The 26494-nt window shown below is 46.1% G+C and overlaps 2 protein-coding genes across 4 annotated transcripts in view; one reads left to right on the top strand and one right to left on the bottom strand.

Moving 5' to 3' along the window:
- Positions 1–22371, bottom strand: TBC1D2 (TBC1 domain family member 2). Of its 3 annotated transcripts, XM_085317330.1 has the most exons (16): positions 22086–22371; positions 21306–21648; positions 20508–20627; positions 18323–18761; positions 17524–17667; positions 16605–16735; positions 14301–14437; positions 13478–13665; positions 11958–12344; positions 11088–11198; positions 9805–9992; positions 8158–8628; positions 6734–6854; positions 4776–4961; positions 3997–4118; positions 1–3277 (listed from the first exon to the last, which is right to left on the bottom strand). In XM_085317330.1, the coding sequence occupies exons 4-16, from the start codon at positions 18731–18733 to the stop codon at positions 3076–3078; spliced, it is 2799 nt and encodes a 932-aa protein (XP_085173456.1). In that variant the 5' UTR covers positions 18734–18761; positions 20508–20627; positions 21306–21648; positions 22086–22371; the 3' UTR covers positions 1–3075. The 3 variants fall into 3 exon arrangements, with proteins under 3 accessions (XP_085173456.1, XP_085173467.1, XP_085173475.1); XM_085317341.1 differs by having other exon boundaries at positions 16605–16743; positions 17535–17667; positions 21306–22371; XM_085317349.1 differs by lacking the exons at positions 3997–4118; positions 4776–4961 and having other exon boundaries at positions 3168–3277; positions 21306–22371.
- A 286-nt stretch (positions 22372–22657) lies between these two features.
- The window catches only part of ELP1 (elongator acetyltransferase complex subunit 1), a 32966-nt gene continuing 29129 nt past the window's right edge, over positions 22658–26494 (top strand). The window contains 3 exon segments of the mRNA XM_085317317.1: positions 22658–22875; positions 24240–24392; positions 26200–26281. Of these exon segments, the coding sequence (XP_085173443.1) occupies positions 22714–22875; positions 24240–24392; positions 26200–26281 (397 nt within the window). The 5' untranslated portion in view covers positions 22658–22713.

Here is a 26494-nt window from a genome sequence, read left to right as displayed (position 1 = left end):
TTTATTTAAAAAGCAAAGTCGTACATGCCGCAAAACTCACCAAGGGTTTATTCTGGAGTGGAAAGACACCCTTTTTATTCACAGATGCCACCACAGGCAGAGGGCGCCACTGGCCTCTGCAGGCAGCTCAAACTCTGCTTTTCAACAACAGATGGCTGGCTATGGCAACACAAGCTATCCTTCTGTCCTTCTGGCCAGGGTAACCTCTGCTCAAAATCTTATCAGCATTGACTGATACTCACTGCAGTTCCTGCAGAGGCCCAGGTGACTTGTATAGGGCCAAGATAATTCCTGGCCCTGGCTCACATCTCATGACATGAGCTCAGGGCTTTCCAGGAGCTCCGAATTTTGTGTACTGGAATGTAAGTAAAGAAGGGTCCCCAAGGACATGGTAGCTTGGCTCCAATGTGCAAGTTTGCACTGGCCTTGCAGACATTCATGTATCCACCACAATTTAGGCAAGAACCATCACAAGTGACTGGATTCTGTACGGCCAGAGGAATGGCCTTCAGTAAAAAGCCACGTGGAGCAAAAACAACAGCTGGCCAAGACACACCAAAAAACAAAGCAAAGTAAGAGTTGGGCAATTCCTGCACAGAAAATAAACATCTATCAGCCCTGAAATGTCCTTCCCTTCAGACTTTGATTGAAAATTATTTTCAGAACTCCCACCAGGCATAATCCCCATTTGAACAGCTCGGCAATGTTTTCTTTAGAAAAGTTTCATTTATTTTTTAACAAGTGATTATATAATACATCTAGACCTATGTATATTTATACTCTGCCTGGGTATGTCAGACTATGGCTTGGTCTTACAAAGCATGTTTAAAATGCCATTTTTAAAAACAAAAGGATGGAAGAAAAGATTTTTAGCCATTGCAAAAGGCTGTTTTGAAACACGCTTGAAATGTTACTTCTGATTTCCATCATCTTGCTTTAAAAAATAATGCTTTTTGAATATCCATGGTAGGAACAAAAAGTTGCGTACGCACACAGGCACATTATAGTGTAAGTTAGTTATATTAGCAGTGTCATCTTTTTTTAAAAAAAAAAAAAGATCTTTTGCCTTTCAGGCTTGTTTTTCTGAGAGAATGCTGTCAGTCTCCAGTGACATTTTCTTCTTCTCCAACACTTTCTATGTGTGCAGCTTTCGATAACGTGCAGGGGATCTAACTTGCTTTTGCCCATTTAGCCTTGTGCAGGGTTTCCACATCTCCGAAAGTCTCATTTCAACTTTGATTACATCCACAGAGTGTACTTGGCCCCCAGACATCTCAACGCAAATTTGCTTGATTCTTGAAATTGCCCTGATTTGCCAGATCACGTCTAAGGAAGAGCTCAGGCAGACCACACATCTCAGGTGACTAGCAGACAGCACTATACCCACTAGGTCTGTGATTTTGATTACAGCTACCTGGCTGAGAACATCATGGACTGCAAAATGTTCCTCATCTCCTCCTATGCAAGCACACATGACTTTATACTGCAAGTGGTTTAAAGAGCACCAGCCAGGAGGTATAACTGACTGAGTGGGCTCTGGTTACCAACTCAGTCTGAAAACATAGAGCAGGGACCTCCATTACAGTGGGAGTTGCTGCMTGCTCTGAGTGCCCGCACCACAAGCACATGTGGAATAAATCACTGCTCCTCAAGACAGTGAGGCAGCAGAATCTAATGCTGTGACATGGAAAAGACACTGTGTTTGTCTGAAGCACTAAGCACTGCCTGGGTCTAGGAAGGAGTGAGCTGCAGGTAGGACAACCCTTCAGCCCAGGGAACAGGGAGGGCAGGCCTGGGAGGCAGGGGTGACAGATACTCAATCTCACTGCCAGGAACAGGCAGGGTGTCTGGACCCTGGGTGGCCAGAAACACTAACAGTTTTTCTAAAGAATCTGAAGCTACATTTTGTGACCTAGTCCAAGTAGTTCAAGTCTACACTCACACTGATGTAGCCTATGGGTGAAAGGCACCTTCATCACTGGAAACTTCAGAAACAGCAAAAAGAAAAGCATGGATTCTTTCAAAATGACAGGGAAATAAAATCAGGCCAAAGACATCCTCCCTCCCATGGGGGTTATGAATAGGAGTCAGAGATAGAACATCAATGTAGAAACCCAGCACAGTGGCAACATAACTGTGAGGCAGACAAAGAAGGCCACACACTGACCTTAGCCAAGTGTGAAGCAGTTAGAAGACCCGCACAACACCAGTAGCCAAAGTTCCTATAACAGGAGGCCCTGATATCAAACAGGCTGTGGTTTCACATCGAGATGAGAGCTCCTCTCCAGAGCAAACTCACCTATGGATGGCGCAGCCCTGCCAGGGTCAAGCTAACCCACAGGTGGCTCTGCTAGAAGCTGAACGGGGTGGATGATAGCTTCAAGGATTTTCCAGCCCCACAGGGAGATACACCTAGTGCTCACTGGTGCAGGGACCAGCCACCCATGGACTCCCATGGGAAACAAAATGAACTGGAGAGGCAACTCGTTCCTCTCACAACCCATTTCACTTGTCCCAGCCTGAGTTTCACAGACAGACATCTTCCAGCTCTTCATCCTCCCTCAGGGTCCACAATCGTCTGAAGAATGTGGCATGACTCTGACAGCAATTTCAGGATTAAACACACAGTATCCTGGCAGACTAGCCAAAGAAAGCAGCATGCGTTCAAGAAGCAGTTCAGAAGCTTTAGGCACCAGTGAATGAGTGCTCCTGGTCTAATATATTTAGTGATTTTTCTTGCACATAAAGATTTCTTTCAAGCGTCCACCAGCAAAGGTAGAAAATTCCTGCCTGGCACTATGGGTCATTTGTATCCCATGAGCTTCTGACACAGTATGCAGGACAATGTGCACTGGGTGGGGGAACTGTGGAAGAGGATAAAATCCCTCTGAGACCTTCCGATTCACTATAAAGTCTGGGTTGGTCCCCAAGTGATCCTATATTTACAGCCTTGCTTTCAAGAGCAGATGAGCTGTTACTGGTATCACCTCCCCTCATTCGCTTCTTCTCTTACAGAGAGTTGCTATTGGAGATCTTCTGGGAGAAGGGAGAGGAGGAACTCTTTTTGCTAAATTTCTAAATTTCTTCTTCCTCTTCACTAACAATTTCTTTCAGGTCCTGAGGTCCCTGCTCTGCTCTCTCTTTTACATAGGCTGCCTTGATCTGTTCCAGTTCACACAGCTCTGTCTCCATCTCTTCCCTGTGCATTGTCCGCCGGTTCCTCAGTAGTTTCATGGGGAAGGGATTTAAGTCATTGAAGGCGATGTTCATCAGCTTCCTGAGATGGAGAAAAACAGGTCTGGTGAATTCATTTACTGGCAGAGATGGTACAAGATACCCAACTGTTTTACAGGAATGCAGTTTGCCAGACCACCCCACTCAGGTGCTGCTTGCTATCTCCCACCTCAGGATGATGCAAAGTATGATCTCATATTTTAGCTTTCTGAGCTCAGAAGTCACCAAGCAGCAGAGGTCTAAAGGAACCACAGGCAATTCCTTCATATACTTAACACTGGCCCAAGCAGCACTTAGAACAGCCTTACACCACACCACCTTCTAACAACAGGGATACCAGTATGTAGAGATCATTCTGCCAGGAGATAGAGGATTGGAAGCCAGTTCTGATGGCCCTGTGGGGAGGAAGATTCCCTATATTCAGCTCTTCTGATAACAGAAACCTTCCTCTTAAGTACATGTTGCTATTAAACGTGGTGCTGTGTTCTCGTACTTCCCAAGAGCTACAGCTCAGAGAAACCCCCAAAACTGCAGAAAAAGCCTCAGTTGCTGCAAAAAGGAAGCTGGCTCAGCCCCTATGGCCTGCTCTGCTGCAGCACGCCTTTACCCAAGTCAAACAGGTTTGAAGTAACAGTATGAAGGGAAAGTCAAGAGGTATGCTGCTTTCTGTTAAAGGTCTGGTCACAGCTCTCCTTAGGCTGACTTAACAYATAGGCAAGGATTGTCCAGAGATGGGGATCTGTCTACAACCAACTGTCCTACCTGCCATCCACAATCATCCTTGTGAAAAAACGTAGGTACTGGTAGATCTCCACATTGTCATGAATTCTTAAGATTTCCTCCTCATTGTATTTAAAAATCGCAAGAGCATAGCGGAAAATCACCTGGAGGATTGAAAGGCATTTGAGTGGGCCTAGTATTTGGCAGTGGAGGGACAAGGCCCTCCTGACGTAAAACATGGGGTGGAAGGACACTACTGCAGTACAGGCTGGATGTAGGGCCCCTCCCACTGTCTATAGGCTGTTCTAGGGCAGGCCTAAAAAAAGCACACAGCTGATCCCAAGGGAATGACCCTGACAAGCTATTTTTCAACCCCAGAGTAGAGCAGATCTCCCACAAGGACCATGTAGGGATTCCAAAATGTTCCCCCACCTCTCCATGTACATAGGATCAATGTAAGACTCACACTTTTTAGGTAATGCTAACTCCCTGCCCATCTTCTGTTCCCCGCACCTTCCACACTGAAGGGCATGTGGGTTGCATAGCAGAAGACACCATGGCATGTCACAGAGCTGTTTCATAGCAGGACTTCATGCTAAATGGTGCTAGGTAGTATGCACCCTGTCAGGGACTATGTCTGCCTGCAGGTAGCAAGTATACAGACAATAGAGAGGACTGTGGGGTATCGAGACACTTGACCAAATGGGATAGAACAACAGGCTCAACACCATGTCTCTTGGACACAAGCACATGCCCTTCATCCTGGTGTCATATCACAGGAACAATGCAGATGGAAGGAAGGTCTAGACTTAGATTTCTACCTTAGTTCCCTCATACAAGAAGGCATCCCACACTCGCAAGAGGATGTCGCTGACCAAGCTGTCCACAAAGGCCACTAGAAACCAATTGAAAGTGATGAGGGAGACATCAATCCGGTACTGCTCAAAATGAGCCATGAGGCGAGGCAGTTTCTCTGACAGGAAGTCTTTGAAGACTCTCTGATCTACCTAAAGTTGACAAAGAAGGAAACAATGAAGTATCTGGTAGGAGCAGTCCCGGTGCTGAAATAAAGGAACAGAGCAACAGAACAGTGGCCCACACATACTACAGTACTCCTTGGTGCTGCCTTCCCCCTCTACACACCCTAGGAAGGCCAGAGATCACATGTCTTTCAACACCTCGAAAGAACTGAACACTGTACTTGTAGAGCCACATCTTGCACTACGGTGGTGTTCAACAGGGCCAAGATACAAGCACAGATCTGTTCGTCTCACACAGAGCACTATATTCCTTCCCAAACTCAAAGTCAAGACAGAAAATCTTGCCACATCTCCCCACATCAGTCTTACTGGGTCTTTTTGTAATGTCAGGAGTATCTACATGAATGACTTGGCAAGCAGGAGCTGATCTTCTCACCTAGCTTCTCTTTGAGGGCTGAACACTGCCTGTACTTCACCTCTGGATGCATGGACCAAGATAACGGAGTACCTTTGACTGGGTCTCTGACTTAGGTTTATGCAGGCTTCATCTCAAGAAGACTGCAGTTTAGTGAAGGGAAGCGCAGAGGAGCAAGACCAGGGTTAGTGCCTTTTCCCTACACTGTACAACTCTACTGCCCCAGCTCTGACAGCCTTTTCAGCTGTGGCACTGCTGTACAAGCCAGATGTGATGTTTTTGGTCTTTAAAACCTGTGAGAGCTAAACCTTAACAAATTCTCTCAACCACATCAGAGCTTTGCCTTGTTTAAGCCAAACCCACAAAGTATTTGCATTTTTTCCCTGCCCATCACTATATGCTAAGTATTCAGCATTGCTTCCTGAATCCCACTACTAACACTACCTGCTCCAGATCAATGTGCTGTAGACATTTTGCCGTCTGCACAGTGATCTGATTGCTTCCCAGGTCTTTGTGACCTGGCCTGTCCAACAGCACACCACTGTTGCAGTAAACATTAGTCAACCAATTCAGTGGCTCAGTCATCTGTTTTGAGTCCAGAATTGTAATCCTTTTCTCCACAAAAAGTAAGGACACCAAAGTCATGGGCGGGCACAGCAGACTGGACACTGCTGAGTACTGATAGCACAGTACACAATCACAATTCCACTGACCTATAAGGAATTTATTTTGGCCTTGTGTTTACTTGAGAGTACATGGAATATCCAATCCAAGACGATACCCTTGAAAACTATGAAATACAGTGAATAAGAACCAGGAGGGCAAGTTTTCTCACAGAAAAACATTATATATCGGATGGCCAGAGGGCTTTGTAATCTGTGGGCAACCCCAAAGCTAGAAGTAACACTGCATTTTATCACGAACTGAGGCAAGAGCAATGAATACAAAAGTCTCAGTATTTTCCTCCATCTGTCCATAATACTCCAGAGTTGAGGTGTGGCTTGCAAAGACACACCTGAACGCTCCAGACTAGCCTTGGTTCATACTTAGTTCTACACTTTGTACCTATCAGGGTTTGTCACTTCATCTCTACTAGACCCTCTTCACAATTTATAACTGTGCAATTAATGTGCACCTTCCTGCTGACTAACCTGACCCTCAAGCAATAGTTCAGTAGTGGTGCCCAACTTCCTAGTGCTAACGATCAATTTTGCTGCTCCTACACGCACAATGACTGCGTACTCTAGAGACCTCCACATCTTGATAATGGGAGGGACTGCAAGATGAGGTCATTTGTCCTGTGAAAAATCAGACATACTGCAAGTTTCCTTTAGTATAAATCACTGCATCAAAATCTAAGCAGATGTGAGGGTGCCAGGCCTACCTGTGATGTTATCAGTGTGTTGCTGTAATAGTCTGCAGGCATTAGGTTCTCCACAATATGGACTAGGCACCAGAATGCAGTTTCCTCATCTTCCAGGACCAGGAGAGCAACAGCTGCCAATCTGTGATAAACAAGACATAGGATCATAGAATTAGTAAGGTTGGAAGGGACCTCTGGAGATCCTCTAGTCCAACCCTCAAACGAGTAGCCTGTACAGGGATCGAACCCATGACCTTGAGCATTACCAGCACCACACTCTAACCAACTGAGCTAAACCTAACCCCCTAAATCATCATAACACTACAATGACACTGCAGGAGGAGACACAAGSCAGCACAGGGACAAAAGAATTAAAGATTCCTATGGACAAGTGTCTAGCTCCAGAAGTGTCCAAAATATCATGGCAGGACAGTTAGTCAGAGAGGCAGATGATCTGTTCTGCAAGTTTCTGAAGGCACCAAGGGACTGTGATTTTCTTTCCTGTGTGCCACTAATGTCTGTCAGCAATTAAGAAGCACCAAATGCAGAGACGATGTGACAAAGTCAGATTACCTAGCTGATGGATTGTCTGTGAACCTGCCACATTTAGCAAAGTGTGCTGCTTTTCGCTATTTCAATACAGGAAGGAGCTCACTCTGTGATAGTCCATTTTACATGACATGGGTCACCTTCTTCTCATCCATCCTTCTACAGTCCTTACCTTCTTCAGCTCTGACAGGCAGAAGCTAGACTGAAAGGAGGAAATCTAACAGTAAGGACTTTCTAAAGTGGAAAATGTCTTTCCAAAGTCCCAAAGAGTAACAGCAATAGCCTACACAGACTTTCCTCACACGAAAATACGCAACCAGCCATTTCCTTCCTTGAAGATAGTGCCCAGTGCCACTTTTCCTTTGGCTGAACACCTCTGAGAGGTCTGTTTTCATCTTTTCTGTAATCTTCTTTCAGAAGTGGGAGAAGCATTTAGATCCTCCAAGCCTTTTCTTCTCCAGGCAGAACACGCACAGTTTCCTCAGCCATGTGCTCCAAATCCCTCATTTCTAACACTTCCCAACATTTCCTCCAAGTTTTCTGAGCAAAAAGTGGAATCACCAAGATATTCTTCTCCTGAGTACATTAAAACTTAAAAATCTGCCCCCAGCCTCATGCTGTTGTTTTAGGACTACCTCAACCGACTTTTCATAGCTGTTCCCACCTATTCTTTAACTATGGGGATGCTGGGTAAGTTCATCTTACCGCTTGCTTGATCCCAGCAACAACATTGGGTGAAAAAAACACCAACTGCAGAAGTTTGCATGAAAGCACCTAGAGACAGGGCAGATCTTTAGAGAGACAGGAGCCTAGGCTGTGATTTAAGCAATGCCAGAATATACATCTACATTTTTTCAGTGCCATCCTATGCAGAAGCAGCACACCTGATTCCTCACCTGTTCAGTCCCTGGCAGTATCCAATAGCAGGATTGTGCCAGGAGAAAGCTAGCAGCACCCTCCGGAGCTTGGGGATGAGTGGGGAGGTAGGAGAGGAAAAATGTTTGTTGTTGGTCAGTGTGCGGGGCAGGTCAAGCTCAATCTGCCGGCAAGCGGGGTGCTCAGTGCTCTCACTCTGCCTCAACAACCTCTGGTAGTGGTCAGGGGGGTGGCTGCAGTGTCGGCTGACAATCCACCTCCAGACCCGCTGGCGATGTTCCACAGGAATGCCACTTCGGATCAGACTCTTCAGCTCTGCAGAGGGGCTCAGCTCTCCAACACTATTCCACTTGTCACGGAGGGGCTTCTCCACTACCTCCTGGCTCCGCAAGTTGTTCGATTTTATCTCCAGTGCTTGGATTTTGGCAAGAAGTTTCCAATCCTCGACTTCATATTCAGGCACAGTCATAAATCCATACTCATCATACTCACTGGAGGGGTACAAGGCAGAGGTTAATTCAAAGGCCAGTTCTGGTACCTGCATCCAGGATCACTCACTGTTTGGGGCCAGGCCAAGTAGAGCCTCCTGCTGTGCTTCTGTTGCCTACACCACAGCTCAAGTATTCCTCCTCAGCTTCTCCAGCAGCCACCAGTAAGAACCTGCCCACTGCCTCCAAGCCTTAGGGACATACAGGAGTGTGTGGCAATGGTGTAACCACGCTGACTCAAGCATGACTTTTCTGAGCTACAGTATGACCTCTTCAGTCTCTCTCCCATCCAGTCTGCTGTCCTATCCCCAAAGTGAGTGACTTGCTCTACCTGTGTACCTGTATGGCAACAGTTCTGTACRAAAGGACTGCAAAGGCTTTGGGCTTTCAGGCCAAAGCACAAAGATGCACAGTCCCTTCTGATGTCTTCCTGTACATACTGCAAACTTCCTACTAATCAAAAAACTCCAGGAGTGCTGACAGCAAGACTCGCTGATGGTATCAGTCCTTGAGCAGGAATGCCTGCAAGATGTGATTAGATTCTAGCCAGTGACACCAAGCCTGGTYTTGAGGTCTCATCTCCAAAGCTACCTGGAGAAGTTGGAGGTCTGAACCAGGTAAAGAGAAACTATTACAGAGCTGGGACACTTACTGGGCAGGAAAGCACAAAAACAAATGCAACAACACAGTTTACAGGACCCCAGCAGGGCTGGTGACAGAGCCTTTTGGAGGTCTCCTGTCCTGCTYTCCACTCACCCTACAATCATTTCTAGCACTAGATCAAGGCAACCATTGTTTTGTATGCCTGATTCTAGAAAACACCAAACAATAAACATCCCACACCTCCCATGTGACCTCTCCCAGGGTGGCACTACCCTTTATGGAAGCAGTTTACCCTAACATTCAGTGCGAACCTCCTAGGCACTTGGTGGCTCTTGCCACTGCTAAGAACAGTTTGGCTGTCATATTTAACTGCCCTTTTCAGCAATAAAATTTTGCTATCAGATACTCAATGGCCTCCTCTCCACCAAACTACACCAGCTTCCTCAACCCCTCCTCATAGGTCACGGCTCCAAGTCCCTGCTCTAGAAATGTTCCTAGCCCATTCTCGCCTGCACATTCCCCTCCAGTGCCAGACTCYTGCAAAGAAGCAAATGTCCCCATGCTTTTGCCAATTACCTTACAGGGTTCAGGTTAAGACCTTCTTCTGCTCCTTCCTTCACATCCCACTGGAGTGCTTCCTGGATGAGGTTCCTCACCAACTCAGCATGGGAGTTGGGCAGGAGAGGCACAGCCTCCTGCAGCTTCCGCAAGACCATCAGGTATTTGCTCTCCATCTTGCAGTTTTGGGCTTGCAGGCAGGCACACTGAAGAGGAAACAGTGAGCTGGCTCACTGATGCCTGCATTGCTATTGCGCCTTTGTGCGTCCTTGGCACCAAGCCCACAGCATCCAGCTCTGAGGACTCCCACCATTCTGAATAACATGTTGCTGGTACTTGGGCTGCTGACCCCAGATCCTCAGTCTGCATGCAAAGTGAGCACCCCAGAATAGCAAGGAAAATCATAGAAAGTATTAGGCTGCATATAGAAGGGAAAAAGGGAGTATGGGATGCTGCAGCACTACCAATTCATCAGGGTTTTGCCTCACATTGAGCATGGTGATCTAATTACCTTCCTTCTGAATGCTACAGTAGCTGTGGGACCACAGCAGGAGAGTAAACACAGTTGGGAGTATAGAAAGTTTCAGAGGACTAGGAAGCAATGTATATAATAATTGCAATAACACTTCAGAAACAGCTATTTGCCCTGGTCCAGAATCCACGACTGTAGACAGATCCTCTGAAACCCAGGAGGGGCAACGCAGGGAAAACACAGGGAATGCATACCAGCACACACCACCAACTTAGGGTAGTGTTTCAATAGTAGAATGTAGCACACCTCCAGGCAGTGATTAGACAAGTCTGAAGGCAGCCAGGTTACGCACACTTACAAAGCTAGAAATAAGACAGAGCATAATAAAACATATGAATTGTGAACTAGATGCAGAGTCTGTGAGTGCTGCCACCTGACAGTGCCAGGCCTAGTAGAAAAATCTAGATTAGATGCAGCCAGGGCTCAAATTAGCTCGGCAACTCCTGGGAAATATTTCTAGTTCCCTAAGCATAGTGTTGCTATTTTTTTTTTATTCAATCCCACAGCTGAAATCCAGAAGCTTGGGGTATGTTTCCTCATTCCTAGGAATGAACTTTGCAGGTATTTTACTTCTACTGAAGAATGAATAAGATCACATCTAATTTGGGAGCAACACAATGCAGAAAAATGGACAGAATGAAAAGTAATCTTGTGAACAAAGYGTCCTCCTGACATGTTTTGGATCAAAGCCCTTTTCACTACCTGCTTGGAAAGTATTAAATCAGTAATATTCAGCTCTCTCAAAGGGAAAAGAGCTATTGTGCCTCACCTTCATTAGAAGTGCTTTCTCATTCTCAGCAACACTTGTCCAGAGTCGAGTAACCTGATGGATCTCTGAGTTCAGAAATTGGTTCTGTGTTTTGTAGGCATCAATATCATCCTGCCACAAAGCAAAACAGTCACATAATGGGAGTTGTTCTGGGGCTTGGAATCCTCTCCTAGTTCAGTTTTTAAATACCAAGAGGGATGTCAGGCATGGAGTGCATTATGGACAATAAAATATCTCAGCAGTATCACATCCTGTAGAGAAGATATGTCTCCCCAGGAAAAATATTACCTCTAAAGGAAATCACTAAATAAATATGGCACTCCTAAAGCAGACATTTAGAATATGTTTTGCAGACCTTATATACATCTTCAGAAAACACAGAGAGATCACACAGATATATGAAGCTACAGAAGCACCTAAATAAAATGAAAAATAGTTTAGTTTTGTTCTGTGTTTTGTTTCTAAGATCTGATGTGACTCTCAGCCCCACAGCTGGCAGTAAACAAACACTCTCCCACAACACAATAAGTGGTTCCTCTGGCAAATGTCTGCCTCAAGCTAGTTCTCCATTATAACTGTGCATATGCTGACACCATAATAGGCTGGATCTGAAAGACACAGGATGTGTTGGGAAACTATTTACAAGTGGGAAACACATGAATCAAGCTAGACAAGGCAGCAAGTGATACTGCAGCTGTGAAATGAAACAAGAGCGGACAAAGAGGCAGGCACCAAATGATGAGACCAAGTCAAACAAAACAGACACTGAGCTGAAGCTGAAACTGACCTAGATGCTTTAGAAGGAACACCCTTTCACTGAAGGAGGGATGGTAGAAATGGGAGCTGAGTGACCTGTGCCATACCACACACCTTTAAGTGCTCAATCTCCTCCTGCTGTTTATACAGCGTTTCTACAGTGATAGTGTTGGTTTCCTGCAGGGGATCAGAGAGCTCTCGGGCCATCTGCTCTGTCAAGGCCATGATGACTTGTTGTTTAGCATGGTTCTTATCCATCAGAAGCTGCACATGCTCTTTGAGTTCCTGGATGTGGCGCTCTCTCAGTGTTAGTGTCTGCTCCAGCTCCTTCTTTTCTTTCTCAAGAGCTTCCAGTTGACTGGTTAGATCTGCAATTTGTCTCACTTTGTGGCGCACCAGCTCCAGCCTGTCCTTATCCTCTGCTGCAGTGAGGTACATGCTGGATACTCGCTTCTCTTGTTGGGCTGCCTCCAGAGCTTTGTGGAGAAGTTTAACCAGCTCCTGGAAAGGGAATGCAAACACATCACGATGATGTGCAGGGAACTGGCAAAACAGACTCCATTGATAGTAAATGAAATAAAACAGCTGAAGATCCTCAGGATCTAGATACTGACTCCTTTCAGAAGCAAAACTGAATCACTGTACTTACCTGCTAGAGAAGCTCTGCTGTCAGAGCTGGCCCTGAGAGGGCTCTGCAATAGGCAACAGGTAATTTACCTTTACACAGATTGCTAAGGGGGAGCTGCTGCTCACACTATCTGACTTTGGCTTTCTACAGTCATCTCTCCCCTGGGGCCCAGCAGAGACAAAAGAATCTGGAAATTTGACCAACAGTACGGCAGAATAGAAGGGAGAGGAATAATGAAGTCTGCATCTATCTGTGCTACCACACAGAAACTGCTGTATCCATTTTAATTTTCCCTCTGCCAGAATCCCCTCTCACTGCATCCCACAGGAAAGCACAAAGACTTGCCCCAGCACTATGCTGCTGATTTAATCTCAGCCATGTAAGGGAGCAAAACCAGGATGTAATTGATTACCAAGCATGGAACCTGGCTCTCCTGTTTCTTCTGCTGGAAGAGTTACCAACATCTTTAGTGGGGAGCCTTCCGTTGTTATATGCTACCAGAGAAGAACCACACCGTTCAGAAGAAATGGCCCTTGCAGGGAACAGTATGTGGGATTTCTGCAGTCAAATCATCTCTCAAAGCTGGAGCACTGTTCAGAATCACATGATCTGCTGCAACTAGCATAATACAAAAAGGAATTTCTGCCAGTACCACTGTAACAGTCCAGCACTGTACTTCAGCCACGCTCCAAGCAGTAGAGCTGCACCAGCTTGAAACTTGCAGAATGCCCTTGGATTTGCTCTTCCTCACTTTTCTAGCCTATCTGCTGGATGTGCTTCCTAGCAACTGCTGAAATACACTTTCTGTTCTCCCTTGCAATGGACACAGTCAGGCAGGACAGCTCCATGTACAATGGAGTAAGACTAGGGGCTTCAATTGCCCTTCCCCCTGCCTCAGTGAGTGCCAGCTAAGCACTTTTCAATCTAACAGTAAAGTCTAGGGAGTCCTTGTGAGCAGTTTCAAGGTCCTATCCTTAGGAGCAGCAGGGTCCTAGGCCACACTCACCTTCTGCGACTTGACTTCTTCCGTGAGAGTCAGGATCTGTTGCTGTAGGACACCCACTTTATCTACTGAGCTCATCCCTCCATGCAACTCTTCAGCCAAGCCTGGGAAGCCACTGTTCATCCACTTGGCCTTTCTAGCCCAGTTCAATCTGGGCTCTATCCTCCCATCCTCCAGAGTCTCCTGCTTAACTGAAAGGAAAAAAAGTGATTTATATAGAACTGGGTTGTTACTATGGACTTCTGTGCTTTGCTATAGGGGAGACTTAAAACAGTTCAGCTTAGCAGGATGGCACACAGGACGAAGAAAACTGACCTGCTGCAATCCATGGGGCTGAAGCACAGATAGTAGAGAATAGCCATAGGTACTCCCGGAATAAACAAGATTATGGTATTTTATGGCAGTTGTCTACCCACCCTGCACCTCACCTATCTGTCTTGCAACAAATGCAAATTAGCATCAGTGGAGAGCAGAGGCTGAACCCAGCAGCTCCACTGCATGTTTGAGAAGAGAGGGTTGAAGAGGATGTGACTGTGCATCAATTTAACATCTGTTTTGAAGAAATACCAGCATGGGCCAGCACCATGGGTGCTATTTTTCCTTCTGCTGTAGGTTCCAGAAGTAACAGATATGACAGATCCAACCTGAAGCAGAGTTAAAAGTATCATTCTTGTATAAGCAACACAGGAAGGGACCTGAGACAATATGATAAGGTTTTTCATGTCCCAAGAGGACTTGCCACCTCCTCCCTCCCTGTTCTGCTAGGCCTAATGCCCCACTAGAAGGTTGATACTCAGAACACTTCACACAGAGCAGTAACAGGCACCTGTACATCCTGCCTCCATTTCTGTCTCTTGCTCCTCATCCAGGTTCTTGGGATGCTCCTGGAATTCATCAAAGCTAAAGACATTCCCATTGTTCCCCCAGATCTGCTTGGAGCCACAGATACTGTAGACAGTATTTCTGAAACAATAAGAAATCAAAGACAGCTTAGTGAATAGAAGTCATGGTCACTGCAGCCAGTAACTTCAGACTGCTCACTGCCTCATTGAACTTTCTGCTTTAACAAGTGTTTATGCTCAGTGGACCAGGACTACTTGTGTGTTGTTTCCTGGCAGAAGAAATTTCCCATCCCTCCTCCCCAAATCCATCTCCTCTATGTGCTAAGAAAGTAAACTGTTCATTGAATTGTTGGAGCTGAGGGGAGCAAGGTCTTCACTGGTGTAAACCAAGAAAACTCCAAAAAATCAGCACCAGCGTAGCAAAGTATATCAGCTGATGATCTTCCCACCAGTCTTTGAGTCCTGTAATGAAGGAATCAGCTTTGGACAGAGGCATCAAAGGTAACAGCAGATCAACCAATCAGCCATGCTCTTTTCCCCCTTCTTTCTGTTTCCTTAGGTTACTGCCCAAATTCCCTGATACCAACAAAAGCCCAGCTCTCTCCAACACAGTCAAAATTGCCACAATGACCATACATGAAGCTGCCACATATCCTGTGCCCTGAACCACATGCCACAACAAGCTCAGCAAATCTTGATGCAGTAGAGAGATTCAGGAACAAAACTACAATCACACCTAGAATCAGTCCATCACAGACTGTTTGTTAAAGCTGCTGCTTTTAGATATTATCAGAAGAGTTAACAGATTATTTCACAGCATCATGTAGAACCACAAATATGTGAGCATTTTCTGCAAAAACTCTACAAGCAAGCAAGATTGTGCCTATTTTCATACAAGTTTTTTTCCCTTCCCCTCCAATGTTGTCTCTCAGTTAAAAGAAAACAAGCCCCTTGATTTGATTTCTGGAAAAGGCTTGTTGTCAGCTACTTCCTGACTGTAAACAAAGCTGGTGTTTAAATATTGCTCTCCTTTTCCCTTGCTGCTGTGAGACTCTGCTGCAGAAAAAATGGCCATTTCTGAACACAGGGAACCTACTGGCACATCAAATCAGCAGACCTCCACTCCCTGTAGTCTGCAGTGAGGAATCAGCCTATGCAACTTTCCTTCCTTTCACCATCACATGCTTCACTGCTTTTCTTCTGAGACAGCAGCAACTCAGAGAGCAGATGAACTTAATTAGAATCCAACAAATTACACTCATGAAAACTCAATCATGAAAGTGATAGAGCATTCACAGACGTTCAGAGACAGTCGTGCAGTACAATTTGAAACTGAGAAGAGGCAAATGTTATTCAAACCAGTAAAAGAAAGGCTGAGGAGATATGCTTAGAGTGTCTTTAAACAGAGTGAGGAGGAGGAAAGGATGCATAGCCTGCAATATAATACACCTGGYTGTGACCCTCTTTAGTTCCATGCAGGATTTTTCTTCCTATAAGTGTCAGCTCAAAGCCTTAGCAGTGGTGGTATAAAATCAGAAAAAAATCATTCCTCCAAAAACATTTGGCAGGTGCCAGACTACCGTATCTGTGACTACTTACATACTAAGAGTGATTAAATAACTGGAGGGGTTAAACTTAAGGAGATATTAACTGGTGTTGTCTTTGTGCAACCGAAACTGCTTAAGTGCAATTTATGGCCTCAGCCGTGCCACACATTGCAAATGCACATAGGATGCTACTGGAAGTAGTAAGACTATTCAGATGCTTAAAGTTCAGCTTAGGGTAACAAGTTACGTAGCGTCAGGACCATATACAGATTCAAAAGACTCGTGCCTGGAATTTCTGCTTTGCATAGTGCATATTTGCATAGCCCATTTGCATAGCACAAGCTCCTTTGAAACCAGCGTAAAGTGCTAACGGACTTCTATCACTAGCCTACAGAGTACGTCTGAACCCACCCATCTACCCTTCCAAAAGTGATGAGGAGACACACCACAGTATGCATGAAGATCACCATTTGCAACAAAGAATGCTTAACCAAGCTCTAGGCCTGCTGCCATGATCTTTGCTAAGACCACTATATAACGTGAAATGGATTGAAACAGGTGGACATGACAGAGCTTCCTGCAGGAAGTTTACATTCACGTAGAATAATCTTCATACAGCTGCACAGTTCTTCCACCCAGAAAAATGTCCAATTTCACACAATACAGATTAGAGGAGAGGCACAGAAGGCACTAAGGCAGGCTAACATGTCAGCTGCATTGCAGTTTGCCTTGTGTACTTACTGTATCTCTGTCCAAGGGTGCTTAAGGGAGATGTTCTGCAAAGCAGTGGATGTTTGGGGTGCAGGCAAAGAGGCTGCCTTTAAACCTACTGCTTCTGTTGGTGTTTTGACTGGAGGCAGAAAGTCTTCACTGTCAACACCTACATAAAAAGGAACCAGAACACAAAAGCAAGTGAGTAAGACAAACTTCCGTTGGACTTAGGCTCCTTCACATGATTTAGAAGCCACATTTTCCTACATGTCAAAGTTCAGTGTACAATAGGCCAATAGAAGAATGATAGCAAATCAGGTTTTCTTATTTTTAGATCAAATTACAGAAGGTTCTACGTACAAACACACTCATCTCTTCAGGGACAGTCAAGTGATCATACCATTTCCATATTACAATGACTAAACTTCAATCTCCTAAAGAAATACGGAAGAGAGTTTTTACTGCTCCTGCTCCCTGTTTCCAAGCAGTATTTGATAGTTCTGATGTGCAGRTAACACTGCCATAAGCACATTTTGTTGACCTATTACTGCCCACCACAGCGGAATGCCAAGATAATCAGAACTTTTTAAAGCAGCCACTTTGCTAAGAGGGAGGGGAATAGAGGAAGGGACTGTGTGTTTCAAAGAAAACATGACCTAGCCACAGCTAAACAGGTGTATATCCTGTCTGTAGTATGCACTGAACCACTACTGTGTGCACTCACACTTCTAGCAACATACACCCTTACCCCCCACTCCCACAGAATAATTTGTTGGCTGTAAGCTTCACAGACCTGACAAGAGGAACAGGATACACCAAATATGCAGGCTTGGCACATGAGGAAAACCAAAASGGAATCCATGGAAAGATACCTGAGCATCTATCTTAGGCATTGATGAGGTATACCATTCACAACTGAGGGCTGAAAACAAAAGAAAGGTTGACATAGGTGACACCTACTTGTTCTGCCAGGCAGTGGATCATTCACAAGCTGGGAGCTGCCCACAGGAAATCTGCTCTGAGCATTGCAAAATTCCCAACGTCTCATTTGTAGCTGCTGCAGCCAGTACATCATTGCCTGTTTGCTGATTGCCTAACATAACACAGAACAGGAAGGGGGAGGAGAAGGATCTCATCAGCACAAAGCACATCCTGAAGGGCTGATCATCACTTTGCTGTGCCAGTCAGCAGAAACAAAGGCCCAGCTGTGTCATGCCTATGCTGCACCTTCTGATCCTAATCCCGATTTAGGAGAGGGAGTAAATCTTCAGCATGGTCTCAGTCATAGGACCTCAGCAGGCAGCTGATCTTATTTTAACACTTTCGTGGTTTACTATGCTCCAAGGCTAAGAGAAAATGGCAAAATCACATTAGCTGAGAATCACTCAGGCAGCTCTCTTAACAGATATTTTCACAGAGATAAATACCTAACAAAGGTTCCTGCTGGAGAAATCATTTGATAAAGGGAAATGAAGATCTGTTCAGCAAAGTATACGTGGACTGCAGGACTCCTGCATGATTTTAATTCAGCATCTAATTCACTTTCTAATGCCACTGTGTTAAAAAGCAACCTTTTAACAGCAAGTGGAGCCCCAGTCTTGCAGTAGCAGTGCAAACAATTCAGGACTAGAAGGGAACAGTCTAGGCTGGCACTAAAGTGAAACTCAAGCAGTTATCCTAGCAGAGGCGTGTCCATCATATCTGGGAATGTTTCATAACAGCCCCCAAAAGAAGATACTGCCCCTTACCTTCAAAGTAAAAACTCTGTTTGGTGTTCTGATCTCAAAAATTCCTTCCCCATTTTCTAACTTGCAGTCAAGACTGGCACTGGAGAGATCAATAGTCCCCAAAGGGTTGACATCCTGTGCAGTTCTGTAGTAGAGTAAGTGGCATTTGTTTTCATCATAAAAGAACCAGCGAGACTTCCAAGTCTTGATTGGCCCCTTGATGCCCAGTTTATTTAAATAGCCACAGAGTGTTTTTCTGAGTTTTTCTCTACCAGGTTTCAGCTGTACAGTTTCCAGTTCTTCAGGAGAGGACAGCATGTCTTTCTCTTTTGCTGAGGCTCCATTGCTGGTGTTCCTGTCTGGATTTGACTCTGCTAATTTGCCTGGAATTCCATCAAGGGAATGTGCTACACTTTTTGGTCCTTTTTTCATCTCCTTCAGGAACTATTTATGTGCAGAACTGAAATAAAGCAGGAAACTCACTATGCAAATGAGTAACAGCAGATCCCATCTATCATCATTATTATAAAACATGCAGCAGACAAAAAGTGAGGAATAAGCTGAGGTCTGGTGTGTAACAAAAACTATTCCCTGGCTTTCACACTACTCAGCCAATATCACTGATTTGGTCACCACTCCACCCCTTCCTGGGCTCAGATGATGTCTACACATCTGTTTTCTTCATTTTTCATTCCTAAATCAGCTTAGACTAGCATCCAAGGAGCAGTATCACATGCTTTTGGGTGAAAAAAAAGTCTATGGGCATACCAAATAAATAGCAACAACAGAGGCATTTGAAGCCACAGACAACATAGTAGAGTAACAATTGCAGAAAAACATACCAGGTTAACAAGCTTTGTGGAGATACGTATGTAGGTCAGGATACTTGAGATATGAATATCCTAACATTTGCCCCATGTTTGCAGCTAATATTTTAAACTATGCTTTCTGCAGAAAAATGAAGCCTAATGCAGCATCCTAATAAATCATTTCTGACAGCTGAAGACTGTTGTTGAAATGTCTGCATGCTATCTGATACGGCTCCATCCAGCAGGCCTCATCTGATGGATTATGCACCAGAAAAAGGAATTCTGTGACCCTTGCAAATGACAGACTTCGTTGCTCAATGGCCAGAGTCCCCTGCTGGTTCATAATGTACATAATATATAAGGTAGTTGCAGAAAAATAAGGCTGGAAGGGATGTGTAGAGGTCGGTAGTCCAATATTGCACTCAGGTAAGTGGCTAGCCTCAAAGCTAGATCAGGCTACTCTTGGCCACATTCAGTTGAATTTGGAACATATCCAAGATTGGAGATCCTGGGCACGTGTTCAAGTACTTAATTATATAGCTGGTATGATGTTTCACTCAGAGCTGCCACCAGTGACCTTGTATAAAAAAAACCTAGTATCCCAGACAAATATCTATGAATCTTTTTTTTTTAAGTAAAAATATAGTTTAAATCTCAGTAAATGAAAAGACTACCAGAGCCATCAGTTCTGATACCAACATAAGCAAATAAAATTGTTCCAATATTTAGTTAGCAAGAATCAAACTACAGCCACAAAACCACTGAACAAGGCAGCCAGCTACATGAGGACAACAGGTAAATGGGAAAAAACAGGAAAACAGTTGAGATTATGTTAGCACAATGACTGTCCGAGCTCCCACTTTTAGGAACAACCTATCCTCATAACTGAAAGAACATTTACATTTCCTAGCACTGGCTAAGCCCCGTCTACTGTATTGCTGCCTCCCCTTGTTCCCCATTTGATTTTTAGAGAACTGTAAACAATGCTCCCTTTTTGGAAAGATACTGAATTTCCTTTAGTCTATTCCTCTGAAATCCACTCATCCTGCTGTCAAATATACTCACAAATGCCAGGAACAGGCACACTTCAATGAGGTGCAGCTTCAGCCAAATTTCTGAAACACCCAGGAGCTTCATTTCTGAGTTAATTTTGTCCTGCTTAAAGGAACTATCACCGAGGAAAGGAGCAGTCTGAAGACTCCTTAACAGACCCTGGGGCTTTCATGGCAATATAAGCATAAGAATCTCCCATACTTCTCTGCCCAAAGACCCCAGCACACATCCACCACTTGCAAACATGACAATCAAAGAACCATTTAGTTCAAGAACCACATTATAAAGGATCACATCCAAACTGCATTGCAAAGCATTCTAGAGATCTCCTTCAGTTACCTCACCTCCTTCAGAGGAGCGGAGCGACGATGCAGGCACCAACAGYAGGGAAACCACAGCCTTGGAAACAAACCCAACAGCAACACCAGAGGGGCTTGTGCCTCAAGCTTCCCTAGATCCACCTGCTGTGGGAGCACAGTTTGAAAGAGTGCTGACAAAAAAAAGCAGTGCTGACAAAGATTTAACAATGAAAAAAAAGGAAGATGGGATGGCTGGCACAAGGGCAGTCACTACACCCGCGCCTCCCCTCTGCCTGTGCCTGTGGGAGAGCCTCCCACTCCAGCCATGCCTGCGGGGTGCTGCAGCCTGGCACTGAGCTGCACTGCTGGCACTGGGGACACTGGCACCACTGTACAACCAGCCCACGTGGGGGGACCTCAGTGGCAGGCTGGGCAGTGGCAAGGGGCAGCTGCCACACTGGAGTATGGGAAACCCACAGCTCCCTGATGGGGGGGGGTCAGAAGACCCATAGCTCCCCAACTCGGGGCAGGGGCCACAGAGGACCCACAGCTCCCCGACTGCAGGGGATGGGGGACCAACATCCCTCTGACTCAAGGTGATGGGGAACCCACAGTTCCTTGATTGGGAGGGACAAGAGACCCACAGCTCCCCGACTAGGGGGGTTATGAAGGACCCGCAGCCCCCTGACTGGGGAGTGGCACTGAGGATCCACAGCCCAACTCAAGGTCAGTAGATGTGAGACCCACTGCTACCGTTTGGGGGAGGGAGAGAGTGGTTTAGAGCTGCCCCAGCACTTGTTTAGAGGGTGTAGGCTCCGGGCCTGCCYGGCAGAGTACTGGTACCTGCTCCAGCTGTAAGGCTGTGGGCTACACCAGGGACTGACCGCCCGAACGTCCTTCTGCCGCAGATGACTGCCCCTTTGCTGTCGTCACCACCACCCTTCCTCSCAACCGTTGCTTGTGCTTCCTGTTGCCGCAGTGGGGCTGGGCCGGACAGGGCGAGCCCCGCAGCCAGGCAGCGCAAGTTCAGAAAAGGCAACTACAGCACTGGCCCAGAAAGCATGACCAACTCTTCCCTGTTGGTCTTGAAAAAGCTGCCTCTTCATGTGACCGAGCCAGCCGAGGCAATGCCCAAGAAGCAGAAGGCAAAACTGCCCCAGCCACAGCATATAGACTCTGCATACAACTTCCATGGAGGGAAAAAAAAGAGAGAGAAAAAAAAAAGAYTTGTTCCATCACTGCAGCTAGCATACAAGAAGGCCATCAGCCTAGGTCAGTACCGGTGGAGTCTGGCCCCGATGCATGAAAAGGGAAGCTGCTATGGCTATGGGTGTGCTTGCACAAGGACTTCTGCTGCCTGATGCCTGAGCTGCCCTCTCCTCCACACAACTGGGCCTGTCCCCCTCTCACAGTAGCTCTAGGGGAAGAAAGGGCTGCACAGCTTCCAAAAGAAAACATGAAGGGTGAGGCAGCACTGGCTATATTAACGAACAAAATGGGCAGCATCACTGCAGCATTGCCTTGTATCAGTGTAGGCTGCACTGGAAGCACTTACAGCCTCATTTGCAGTTCCTCACACAGTTTACACCAACATGCCTGTAAAATAACCACTCTGCCTCTGACCTGAAGGGGAACGGAGCTGGTTCCAAGTCAGGTGTTGTCTCTGTCACCTCAATGGCAACCCGGGGCAGCTTTGCAACCCGAGGCAGCTTTCTGAGGCAGGTAGCTTTATGGCTGCCACGGGGAGGCTCGCACCGGCGAGGGGAAGCAGTGAGRGGCCAGCATCACACGGCCGAGCAGACGGCGGCGGGGATCCACAGCCCGGCAGGGCTCCCTGCTCCCCGGGCAGGCAGCCCTGCGCCAGGCCACTGCAGGCCCGGGGCTGGCGCGGGGGAAACCTCTTTGCCCCGGCAGCAACCCCCCCCCCCCCCCCGGAAAGCTTTTACGCCTCCAGGAGTGCGAGGTAGCGAGGCAAAACCGCCCGCGAGCGCCCGGCAGCTGCCAACCGCCGCCAACCGCCAGCCCCCCACCGCTCCCCGCAGCCTCGCGCGTGCGCGGACCGCAAATGGCGCCTGCGCTGCGCCACGCATGCGCTGCCCGCTGAGCGCACCGGTGCTGCCGCTCTGCGCATGCGCCGCCCGCGGAGGGCGCCTGCGCCGCCGCTCTGCGCATGCGTGCGCGCTCTGTGCCCACCCGGCGCGGAGAAGATGGCGGCGCGGTGAAAGGCTGGTGTCCCTCACGCCCTGCCACCATGAGGAACCTGCAGCTGCTGCGGGCCACCAGGCACCAGATCGGCCCTGCCGCGGCCGCTGCCCCTGAGGCCCCGCAGTGCTTCTGCCTCGGCGCTGAGCCCGGCACGGTCGTTGTGGGCTCCCAGCGCGGCCTCGTGGAGCTGGGCCCCACCGCGCAAACGGTGAGAGTCAGCGCCAGGAGCCGCGGCAACGCTGCCGGCCTCGGGCTCTCCTCGGCGTTGTCAGGCTGGGGGAAAGGGCCTGCGGTGTCGAGAGGGGCGGGAGGTCTCGGTGCCCGCCGGCGCCCGCCTGTCACAGCAGGCCCGTCGTTACGGACGGCTTCGGCCCGCCCGTCGCGGGGCGGGGAGAGACGGAGGTTGCTTTTGGGGTATAGCCGTTGATCGCTCGTGGTACCTGTGCTTCCTGCCAGGACATGGGCAGCGCTTTGGCCTCGAGGGCTTCCTGCTGCTCTCGCTTTGTGCTGGGAGACTCCCTATGGAGTTTGTGTTGTGGGCTGGCTGGCTGAACCGATTTTCTGTTTTTAAAACATGAAACTTAGCCTTCTCCTGCCCTGAGAGTGTATATTTGCTGTCAGTCCTTCCTGTGATTTAGTGTTCAGCATGACCCAGCAAACTGTTGTGTAAGGATCACAATTCACAGGCCGGAAGCAAACAAGCAAAGAGGTGATGAAGAATGCAAACAGAGGTTTTTGGAACAGAGGGAAGATACTATTGAACTGTATTCTGAATTCCATGTGGAGTTGGATTGCTGTTTTGTCTAGAGACAGGCTAGGCAGCTGTGCGGCACATGAAATTCTTTGACATAGCTCAGTTCTGCAGCTAGCTGACAGAAGAGCTGCTGGCTTTCCTGGGACTTCATTCTCAAAAAATGTTAATTTCCGAAAGTGTCTGCTATGGTCTGTTGGCTTGTGCTGTCAATTTTTAATTCTTCTTAGAATTGAAAAGAAAGGCCTCTTTAAAGTTGCCAGATGTGCTTGTTTCCTTCTGTTTCATGATTTACAAACTGTTCCAGGTGTTTGTTATTGTGTTCTTCCCTTGTTGTTCTGTTGTGTGAAATACTCAGCTAAGCTAGAGAGAGCTGTTTTAGTTAAAACTTTTAAACCTATCCCTTGTTTTGCTGTACCTGAGTGTACATATGAGGTTTTTTTTATTTGATTTTTTTTAATGAAATGTTGTTGTGAAGCCTGAATAATCCTTTAAAAATATTAGGTCCTTTAAGGAGCTACCCACACAGCTTGAAGTGTTTGCAGTACATGCATAAGTATACGAAGGGGTTTGGTAGTATTGCTATTTATTGTTTGCTTCTTTATGTGAGTTTTCTTGTTGTCTAGACATTTTAGCATACAAAGAGCTTCACAGTTTCCTATGGGTAAATGAGATATGTCCTTGCACATCAACTATTTCATGACACTATCCATGTGCCATGCAATGCTTTGTGCTTCTGCCCTCAGCTGTTGTTCTGTCACGTTTACGAAGCTAAGTGAACTGATATGCAGTTAATAAGTCATTGGCCTTTCTATGTCAAGGTGACCAGAGAAGTTTCCTTGATTGCGGAGGGTTTTATGCCAGAGGATGGAAGTGGCTGCATCGTGGGCCTTGAAGATCTTCCAGAGCAAGAATGTGTATGTGTTGCTACAGCAGCTGGAGACATCCTACTGTGCAATCTCAACACAAAGGAGGTAAGCTGGCAGAGAAAGAGAAAACACTACTGAGGGATTTCGAAGGAGAGGATGACTGTTTTAATTCTCCTAGGCCAGTCACACATTTGTTATRTATTGGCTGTGGCTGCTCTCCATTCTCATCCAGGTAGATGAGCTGGTTTCTGTTGGTGTCCTGAGTATGATCAAGGGCAGAAAATACACTTCATAAAATAACTGGAAACCAAATTGCTTGTCCTTAGTCCTAGTTCTGTATGTTTACTCAAAGGAGGCTGTTGGCACACACTCAGCAGCAGACAATCTACTGGATAAAAAGTCCTGCAGAAGTAGCATGTTGCTAAGAATAGGTACAGAGAAAAAGCAAACCATGCATAACCTGTAGTTCAGTTACCTTTTCTTTGTTGGTCCTTTTTGTTATCAGACAATACAGAACATTGTACTGAGGTATGGATTTAACTGCGGAGAGGAGCAATTGCTTTGTATTATAGTTTGAAGAACATTTGGAGTAAAAAAACTAAAAGACAGTGAAGGGAAACCAAAATATCTTAGCAAGTATGGCAGGAAATGAGATGCTTGCTTGCTGTTCCTTGCTTAGCATCAGATTTGTACAGTCTTCAGCAAGACTCTTCACCACTGCAGCAGCACTTTCTGAAATCTGCAGCCCCTGCTCCTGGCACTCCACAAGAATCAGCCCAACAGTCCTGGTATAGGGAGACATGAGATAACTGTGGTCAGTGTGGGCTTGCTGCCAGATTGTAGTCACTTGCAGCTCACCCATACTGATTCTTGCTTTGTTCAGTTTCTTGATTTGATTTGCCAATACCACAATGTAAAATCAGACTTTATCTGAAAAATATGCTTTGTGTTGTGGCTTAATACACGTTGCAGAGCACTAGTGATTAGTGAAAGTTTTAATATGTTGAGATTATTTTTTCCCCTAGTAGGCAGATCAGAGTCAGAGATTAATGTCAGTTTAATGTCCTTTATTTCAAGGCTTTTTGACTCACTTTCTTAGCTTTAAATTTGTGTCCTTTCGATGCAGACTAGACACCAAGAAACAGCCCTGAAACTCAGCCTGTTCTGAAGTTTCTTACATGTGAAAGATAATTATCCTGCATGCTGGTGCCGAAGATTCCACACCACTTATCTGAAGAAGGATACCCAAGCTTAATTCCTTGAACAGCATCGTCTTACTGCTTTTTACAGTTGTCCTCTGTCATAGCCATCTGCAAATCCAGATAATGATGCATGGCAGAATTTCTCTGCCCATTACTGTTGCTTATGTACCAATGGCAGCACAGTAATAAGTTTGAATAGTCTTGATATTTTCAAAAACTTCATTGAGACAAGTGGAACTACATGCAGTTTTCAGGTTGAGCCTACACAAGAGGCTTGTGCCATCAGAACTTGCATGGATAGAGCATCCATTAACTACATGTTTTAGCTCTCCAGACAAGACTCATTATGCCATGTTCTGTGACATTAAACTGCTTTTCTGACTGGATCTGTGGTTGCATTGGTAGTAGTAGTATTGAGACCATGCATCTTAATATAAAACTAACAACTTCAAAAAAAAAAAGTTACTGAGGAGCTGAATATGGTAGAAAACATTGATCTTTTGATTGTCAAGGCTGTCATGCATACACTAGGGAGCCTTCTTCAGTTAGAAATGTTTCTGTTGTTTCATTCAGCACGTAGGGTAAAATCTGACTTGTGCTTTTCCCATGCATGAAAGCGTTTCCCTGGCTTGGTGACTGGTGGATTTCATGCTGGGATATTGCTGCCACTGGTGTTCCTGTTCATCTGTGATCTCATTTCTCTCTTGCAGGTGGAGTGTGTTGGCAGTGTGGACAGTGGTCTGAGCACCAYGAGCTGGAGTCCTGATCAAGAGCTTGTTCTGCTTGTAACAGGTACCAACAACAATATGTAAGCTCTTTGTCTGTAGAAGTGAACTTACACTGGTGGCTAAGATGTAAAATAGGGTTAATTTTAGGATAGTGATATCAAAATACAAGAGGCGTCGATCTTTCAGATCTTCTAAGGAAGTATAATTTGATCTTGCTTCTCAAAAATTAGGACTCGTATTTTATCCGCAAGTAGTTTCTTAGTAACAAAAATTCCTT

The sequence above is a fragment of the Rhea americana genome, unplaced genomic scaffold (genome assembly GCF_003343005.1).
Source record: "Rhea americana isolate MKP2758 unplaced genomic scaffold, rheAme1 scaffold_115, whole genome shotgun sequence".
Classification (NCBI taxonomy): Eukaryota; Metazoa; Chordata; class Aves; order Rheiformes; family Rheidae; genus Rhea; species Rhea americana.
The sequence above is the reverse complement of the archived record's forward strand: the minus strand, read 5'-3'. Positions and strand labels throughout refer to the sequence as shown.